Genomic DNA, 9,204 nt, shown 5'->3' on the forward strand with positions numbered 1-9,204 from the left:
CCTGTTATTTAATTAATTGTATTTTTCTTTAGACAATTTCGTTCCTCTGACTTCTCCAGATTTTTAATTCCGAAATTCGGAACCCTGAATCACTCTACATCGAAAGAAGGCTATATATTCAGAACTAGCGGCCGCCCGCGACTTCGTATGCGTGGATCCCGTTTTACCACCCGTTTCGTAAAATCCTTTCTTAGCAGATGCCTACGTCATACCTGCATGCCAAATTTCAGACCGATCTGTCCAGTGGTTTGGGCTGTGCGTTGATAGATCACTATGTCAGTCAGCAGTCAGTCAGTCAGTCCGTCACCTTTGAGTTATATGTATTTAGAAGATATCATTAGCCCAAATGCTTGCTAATCATAATGACTCTAACCTGAATGCATGAAATAGAAAATTAAAATAAATAGGTAATGATTCTTTCATTTCTCACAAGATTTTGCCAAAAAAGTTCACATCCCAAATTGTAGAGCATGAAAATATGGCAGAAATGGTACGGAACCCACGTAATTATTATCAGACATGCTCGAAGAAGTGTAAGTTGCAATAAAAACATGCGCAAGCACATACGGCACCCATATATCAAGTTCGCTAGTAGCGGTAGACATTAAGATAGTATTATTTTATAAATAGTATTTATATTTATAGTTATAGTGTTAGTTGTGAGTTGGTGGTTCGGGAATAAGTGGTTTTTAGAACTTTTGGTAGTCAAATTTGGTAAGTAAATATTTTTAAAAAAATTAAAAGAAAAAATATCTCTTCACAAATGCTGAAAATTCCTTCAATTTAATTTTGAGTTACTATTTTCACAAAAAAGTGTTTGGCGAACTGAATGTGACAGTGAAATTCGGATCGATTTACCAAAACCGAAGTTGAGTCATTCCTGAGTTAAAAAAAATCTTAAGCGCAATACAATTCTTAAACTGTCTCTAGTCAGTTCACCATCCATGATAAAAAGCTGTCGCCTATTATGCAATTGGTTTAGACAATTTGTGAGCACGATACTATTGGAAAAGTGCAAAAAATACTTAAAATTAAAATTGCTTTTCAAAATTTTAAAATTTATCTTTTATTTTTCTCTCCTTTCATTTTAACATGTCGCAATTTCTAACATTCTTAAATACTAGAACATTTTCGAAAAAAAGTACTGGACGGATTTCGGTGATTCTTGTGCAAAATAACAAATCTCTATTATAATTATGTAACCTTATTTTTTTAACAATACAATTTATCTAATTGTACATACAAAGATGAAGTCGCGGGTAAATGTTAGTATTGAAATAATTAGATACAGTGAATAGTAATAACATGAAGTGCGTTTAATAGGACACATGTTTTTCGCTGTTTCAGTACTAATATTGTAAACAATGGAAGCAGTGGAACGAACAGACGGGATCAAATTCGTTTTCGCACGAAAATGTAAGTTTTTTCTTTTATTCATCATCATTAAGGGAACAGCTAGGGACTGGAATTCGCTGCCTGTTGCTGTCTTTTCTGAATACTATAATCCGGGCCTTTTAAGACGAGAGTGATAAGCAATTACAGGGCAGATATGTACTATCCTTAACTTAACATCAGGTGCGATTGCGGTCAAAGACCTGCCTTGTTATGCATAAAAAAATTCAGCCACAGGACATCCACTGCTGAACATAGGCCCTATCCACAATGACTTCCATATTGACCGGTTGGTAGCAGCCGGCATACATTCGTATCTTTTATTTACCTACTAAAACTTTAGTTTTACTTTCGTAAACGAATGTGAATCATAGTTTTATTTAAATTTTGTTGTTGTTTGGGTTATTGTGACCTCAGGCCTCAGTATTATAATACGCGTAGTAAAGAAAAACTTTGACGAGTGTATTTGTCTTCACTACTTTTTAATTACCTACCTTTATATTAAAAGAATAGAAGTAAAGCCATGTATTCATTAGGCAACATTTGTTGATAAACACTGTTTATAAACAATGTTTCATAATGTTTCATCATCTCTGTAAACAGTATATAAACAGTCCATAAACATAGGTGATGAAACATTGTTTATGATACATGTTGCCGTGCTCCCCGCTATGAGTTGAGAGCAAGTGTGGACGGCCAAGTTTCAGAAACCTGTTTTTATGGTAAACTTGTTGCACACTAGTCATAAACAAAACAGTTTATCAACAAATGTTGCCTAATGAATACATGGCTTTAGAGTCTTGACTTTAGACTTGCCTCTTAAGAGTAGGCGCACACCGTTGATTTTTAGTTGGCCGATAGTTGTGCCCGATTTCAAATTGTATGAAGAATCTGCCAAATCGAATCGGCGTAGTGTGCGCACTCCCATACATGCCCATACTGATCGACAGCCCGACTAAACTATCGGCCGACGAAAAATCAACGGTGTGCGCCTACTCTAAATCTGAAGTCTCGCTGACGTTAGACGTTTTAAAAACCATATTACTGCCGCTCTCATACACAGGCACAGACTCAGTTCAGCTAGACCTATAATTTCAATTAATGTGTGTGTATGTCTATCATCATCATCATCTCAGCCATAGGACGTCCACTGCTGAACTGCTAGAAAGCATTGAGGGAGCAGTCGTCCACTGCTGAACATAGGCCTCCCCCAATGCTTTCCATGTTGCCCGGTTGGTAGCGGCCTGCGTCCAGCGCCTTCCAGTCCTGTTACCTTTATGAAATTACTTTGTGTCTGTCTATATTAATATTAAAATGTTTATCTTTCAGTCAAAGAAGTGGACGAGTATCCCCTTTCGGACTCCCTCCCTTTCTTAGTATGTCTAGTCGCAGCATATTTACTGTTTGTCAAAAAAATTGGCCCCGACTTTATGAAGAATCGAGAACCTTACAAACTCAAAAACACGATTTTAGTCTATAATGCCATTCAAGTCGTATTGTCAGCAGTATTCGTCTATCTTGTAAGTATAATTTTTTTATTTGTCTTTATTAGTTAATTTTTATATTTATATATTTATTTTTTAAAATTTGGATTGATACTACATCATTTATTACTATAAAGCAATTTAGCTTACAACTATTTACTACGTAAGTGGGTCTAAGCTGCTTAACTATTCTAAGAGTAGTTTGTTGGAAATCTATCTCTCATATCAACCTAGGCATTCGAAATTATGTACGAACTAGCCGCCCGCGATTTCATACGCGTGGATCCCGTTTTATCCCCTTAGGGGTGGAGTTTTGTAAAATCCTTTCTTAGCGGATGCCTACGTCATAACATCTACTTGCATGCCAAATTTCAGCCCAATCCGTCCAGTGGTTTGGGCTGTGCCTTCATAGATCACTATGTCAGTCAGTCAGTCACCTTTGAGTTACATAATATTTAGATTGTAGAGTCAAATAAAGTGACATAAACGTGCTATTTACAGTCATTTATCGCGCTCCTGAAAGGTGGACTATTCCCAAAACAATGCTGCGAAGAAGACCCTGAAATTAGAAAAACTGTAAGTACATAGTATTTATACTTACAGGGTGACCCATTGGTGGGTGATCAAAAAGAATTGATTCTGCTGCTTAAATGCAATATCCACCAATGGGTCACCCTGTATATTTTTAATTCAACCAACAACATTCGTCTCACCTCAAATCCATTGCTGGACAGTTTTCTCTCAAGGGGTTTTTGTCCAGCAATAGGGGCCTACTGGCCCTACTACTCTGAAACGCTATTTTCGTACTTTCTAGTCTATCTGTCACCGTCGCTAATGCTGGCACCTTGATTAAAGCGACAGAGATAGCAACATTCAAAAACCGCAGTTCCGTTTGGTTTTGGCAGAATAGAATAGGACCACTACCACTCTTACCGTGGATTTCGTAAAAAGCGATTAAGTAACGAATATGGGAACATTAGACCCGTCTGTCCAGCGAAGATTTTGCAGACAAAAAATTGCCTGAGAGAATTTGCCTGCTAGAGAGAGCCAATCTCCAGTGGAGACTAGATGACCTGATGAATTAAGGATATTACATGCTACTGAGCGTTTTTAAACTAAGTTGACAGTGTCTATGTCTTTATCATGACAGACTTTAGCTAATGAAATCATAATCATTGTGATTCTAATTTGTATTTTTTTGTTCTAGATGTTAAAAGCAATGTTCATCTACTTCTTGGGGAAGATTTCAGAGCTTCTTGACACGATTTTCTTTGTTTTAAGAAAAAAATATAATCAGGTATGTTACTTTACTATTTTTGAGTTTTAGTTGTCACCAAACAAAATTATTTTGTACAGTCCTGAAGCAGTGGTAGGGTTAATACTGGGACGTGTAAAAGTGCTTTTTAAAGCCTACTTACAGAAATAAATGAGTTTTACTGCGTTTTTTACTGAGTGGGCCACAGCTCTAGCTACACATTTCCGTTTTTGCTCTCGCTCTCACTAAATAGTGATTCTTTGCGATAGATTTGATCATTTGCATGCTGGTTCATATCTGGCGAATGTGTCCTGCTCCATTTCATTATGTAACATCTAATGTACCTACCACATTCTGCAAATAAATAATTTGAATTTGAATTAGAATGAGACGACACGACCGGAAAGGTAGATGAAACTGTGACCCATAGTACTAGTGTGTTGAAGTGTTGTTTTGTGCCAGTTGTTAATAATATCTTGATGAGATTAATTATGAAAAATCAATTATTAATTTATACACTTAACTCTCCAAAACAAACTATACCTATTAAGTCTGCTTGCACCATTTCTTTCGACGAACTATAACTACATTCCCTAGAAAGTGTAAATTCAGTTTACAAAATTTTGACAGGTGTCATTCCTTCACGTCTACCATCACGCGTCAGTCGTGATCGGTACGTGGATGATGTTCAAATACTCGGTCAACCAGACCGCAGTCTACGCCGGCTTCATCAACTCCTTCATCCACGTCATCATGTACTTCTATTATTTCGTGGCTGCGTTGGGACCTCAGTACCAGAAATATCTTACGTGGAAGAGGCACATCACTTCTTTGCAATTGGTAAGTGATTTATATGTTTTTGAACGTTTTACGAGTTGAACATTGAAGTTTTTTGTTCTCTAACGTTATTTAAGATATTTCCAAAAAAACAAATACGCTATTTCGAATGCCACACGACGTGGTAATTGCTTTTACAAAATCAAAATTTAGCAGGACTGATATTGTTATTAACGCTGACGGGTTGGTATTTTTTGTATGTACTATTACAATTTTGGTGCTTAGTAAATATTAAGCACTGAGTTTTTAAAAGTCAATTCGTTTAATTGATCTCCCAACACCAATGATGAATTGAGTTCTATGGAGAGCCATATTTATAAACTCATTTGGTAGTTANGGTAGTTAATTTAAATTATATTGATTTTAACTACCGCTTTTTTGTATGATTATGCTTATTTTATTTTAATGTGGAAGTATTTTTTCAGATCCAATTTGTGTCAATCCACCTCCATCAACTAGCCAGTATCTTTTTTGGCAGAGAATGTACCCACTCCCTAGTCGGCATTCTCTATGTGCTTCCCTCGACCATATTATTCTTCTATCTTTTCTATCAATTTTATAAGAAGAGCTACAATAAACCCGCTGCTAGCCAGAAGGAATCAAATGGTACAGCACAAGAAGACACGAAAATTTCTAAAACTAAAGATAATACTGTTGCTAATGGATTAAAAGCAAAGACCAACTAAATATTCTACTATAAATATTGATACAATTATGCTTTAATTGGAGAAAGTCTGATCTCTTTGAATGTCACGGTAAAAATTAAGAGCAATATAAAACAATATTTTAGTATACTAGTGTAGTTTATTCTGTAAATAAAGCGCTGTTTTATGATTTGACCATTTTGTTTAATATTAACATACACGACATGCGTGTATACATGTGCGTATGTGATTTATAGATCCTTCTACAATTTACTATTAACCACAACGGGGAATTTGGGGTACAACCGATGAAAAAAGATGATCAGGCCAAAGGAAGCGAGCTTCACTCGGAATCCTCAACCACAATGGAACCAGCCTACCTCCAACTGCTGTAATATAGGGGAGAGTTCGGTATATTGTACCGCCGGGTAAATTGTACCACCCTCATATTTCGTAAAGTATTTATTGAATGTCTGTAATTGCAACACTTAGCGATACACAACTAAATTAAATTAACATCGGCCATGTGGTTTTTGCCGTGACAACGAACACGTGTGTTTTATTTTGAAAAGTATTTTTTCATTGTTTTCAAGTAACTTTTGACAATGCATGTTTAGTTTGTAATTTTGTTAAATTTAATCAAATGGTGTTTCTAATATATTATTTAGAAGCGTAAATTAGTGTGGATTACAATTATTTGAAACATTTTTCGGTATTTATAAGCTATATTTTTTACCGATATTTTAAAAGCACTATCACCTAGTCGGCTAAATTGTACCACATCAAGTTGTATGGAACTTTACCAAAGGATTTTGAAATTTTTTTTAGTAAATCAAGTTTTGAAGTTATAATAGCGTAGTTATGTTTGACTAACAATAAATGAAAGCAAAAGACTGGCAAAGTAGATAAGTTACAAGTGTGCGTTACGATAATTGGAATTACAAAACTTTTACTCAAAATCGTGATAACGTGTAAAACAATATCGATTGTCTATGTTATTAACTACTGATCTTTTTCGTTACCGAATTGGTTAAGAATGTATAGTATAATATTTTGCCATAGTTTTTTATAGGCTTGAAATTTATTGAAATCCAATTTAGTAACCCTGTGGTACAAATTATCGAACCGGTTGGCTAAATTGGACCGAAGCTCTGAACTCGTATTTTGTTGATTTGTGCTAAATATACAACAGTTGTGTTGATTAATACCTATGAAATAGTAAGTTGAATAATTTCTCTTTAATTATATACCATGAACATTAGCAAAAACAAAAGAAAACTATGTGTAAAATGTGATTGAAAAAAACTGGTCCAAATTACCGGACTCTCCCTTACATACATAGCAATGCTTTCCTTATGGGGAGTTAGATGGAGGTAGATAGCCAGGCAGCCTTAGAAGAATCCGTACCACAAACCAAAAAAGGAGCAGATAAAATTTTGCCTCCACTGGGACCAATCTCTGGGTAAAAGTTTGACTTGGTACATAGACGGTTAAATATTGGGATTGGTTGAAAAAAAAAGGAACGAGGAAGACCCCGAATTACATGGATGTCCGTAATCAATAACGACCTTAAAGAAGCCCAAGTTAACAGTAAGAAAACCCAGGATCGAGCCGCCTGGAGACGAATGACGCGGAGGGCCAAACCCCAAATAAAATGGGAATGGGCCAGGCAAAGAAGAAGGTTGAAAAAAAAAAAACAATCCCGTCGCGTCTGTTTCTGAAGACAGGTTGTTAGGGGAGCACCCTTTCAAGTGAAAATCGATGAGATTTACGAGTAATATGAAATTGAGGAAAATTTACGAAAGCCAAACTCGAGATTTATTAAACTTTCTGCTACATTGACGTAGTAGTTGTACAAAGGTTGACTAACGTCAGTATTACGTTTTATTTTTAATCAAATTCAATACACGTGAACTTTCACCTACACGTTCACAACATGTTGTTATTCAATGTTAAAAGTATTAGTTATAAATCAAACATCGCTCTAATGCATTATTATGAGGATTATGCTATGGCAGAAACTTAGATGCAACTCAAAAGTAACTAGCAGTTGCAGTTTCGTTGCAGTTGCGTTTCACCGTCTGTTCTGGACCTTAGAATGGTTATTTAGAGTTTTTTATCAAACAGCCTATAACTCCAATTTTCATTGTTCTTTTTGATAAAACTCTTTGAACTTTTTATGAAAAGATCTTAGTGTGAAAATACGTATAAAGATAGTGCAGCCAATAGCTTGGGATCAGAAAAAACATGCCTGATTTTCCGTGAACATAAGTACTACCTACTTCTATCTAATGTAAACAAGTAAGTTATAAAAGTAATAATTTTAAGTGCCTTGCAAAACTTTATATGCGCATGAGCTTTTTTAGATATATTATTTTTTGAGTTTCGAAACTCTCAATGAAAGTTCTTTGCGGTTGTCAGATGGCAGTGGCGCCATCTGGAGTTGCCTTTGCCTGTGCTTCATTAAGTATTTACAAAAAAAGAAAAAAAGTATTTAAGTATGTATAAATTCGTTGCCTAGTAGTAGTACCCATAATACAAGCTTTGCTTAGTTTGGGACTAGAAGTGTAGTGTAAAATTACCAGGGATATTTATTTATTTATTACTTACAACCCGATCAAGAGAACTGTGCACCTCGTTGTAATGCGACTCTGCCTCGCACTCACCCGCACACCTCCCCGCATTCGCTCCGTCCGTACCAGTGTCGATGTGACGTCACGGTTGCCAGGTGCGCAGTNTATTTTGGTTACTTTAGAGTCATAATTGGTACACTTTCGAAACACACACGATGGCATTTTTTATTTATTTTGGTAAGAACAGGAACTTACGGTGTGGTACGCACGCGATTGCGCACGACGCAGGCCACTCGAAGACTAAACACAAGACGTCCCAATTGGGACGTATTTGAGTATTCACAGCACGAGCGCTTATAACATATCTGCTTTTGTTTTTATATAATATCATTGGTAGGCGCACACTGTTGATTTTTCGTCGGCCGATAGTTTAGTGGGGCTGTTGATCAGTATGGGCATGTATGGGAGTACGCACACTACGTTGATTCGATTTGGCCGATTCTTCATACAATTTGAAATCGGGCACAACTATCGGTCAACTAAAAATCAACGGTGTGCGCCTACTCTTAGGCTTCCCACTTCAAAGCACCTTAGAGTAGGCGCACACCGTTGATTTTTCGTCGGCCGATAGTTTAGTCGGGCAGTTGATCAGTATGGGCATGTATGGGAGTGCGCACACTACGCTGATTCGATTTGGCCGATTCTTCATACAATTTAAAATCGGGCACAACCTATCGGCCAACTAAAAATCAACGGTGTGCGCCTACAGTAGTTAGGCTAGTACCGTTCAATCGCTGAACACTTAGTTGTAACTTCTGTACTTTATTATTTAATTAAAATCATTGAAAGTTTAAAATAGGTAGTAGTTTTTTTTATAAAGTCTGCTCGCCGCACAAACTTGACTAGGTACTTAAATCTTTAAGTAAATATTTACAAAATGTATTTTGTTTCAGAACCACGCGCAGACAGGAAAACTAATGTTTAGGCATTTTAATTAATACTAATTATCATTAAGTCAC

The 9,204-nt window shown here is 36.2% G+C and overlaps 1 protein-coding gene across 3 annotated transcripts in view; it reads left to right on the forward strand.

Moving 5' to 3' along the window:
• The first annotated feature begins 589 nt into the window (after positions 1-589).
• LOC114354370 (elongation of very long chain fatty acids protein AAEL008004-like) overlaps positions 590-9,204 on the forward strand; it is a 15,166-nt gene continuing 6,551 nt past the window's right edge. For 2 of the 3 annotated variants that reach the window (XR_003656015.1, XM_028306726.1), the window contains exons 1-6: positions 599-714; positions 1,348-1,416; positions 2,722-2,912; positions 3,378-3,452; positions 4,084-4,173; positions 4,762-4,971. Coding sequence is in view for 2 of the 3 variants with exons in the window: in XM_028306726.1 (XP_028162527.1) it covers positions 1,365-1,416; positions 2,722-2,912; positions 3,378-3,452; positions 4,084-4,173; positions 4,762-4,971 (618 nt within the window). In the remaining variant the exon portion in view is untranslated. Of the gene's footprint in view, positions 715-1,347; positions 1,417-2,721; positions 2,913-3,377; positions 3,453-4,083; positions 4,174-4,761; positions 4,972-5,393; positions 5,808-9,204 lie in introns of those variants that run through there. The other variant, XM_028306725.1, reaches the window with a different exon arrangement.

Source organism: Ostrinia furnacalis, unplaced genomic scaffold (assembly GCF_004193835.3).
Source record: "Ostrinia furnacalis isolate ACB-3 unplaced genomic scaffold, ASM419383v2 OfSCF2047, whole genome shotgun sequence".
NCBI lineage: Eukaryota > Metazoa > Arthropoda > Insecta > Lepidoptera > Crambidae > Ostrinia > Ostrinia furnacalis.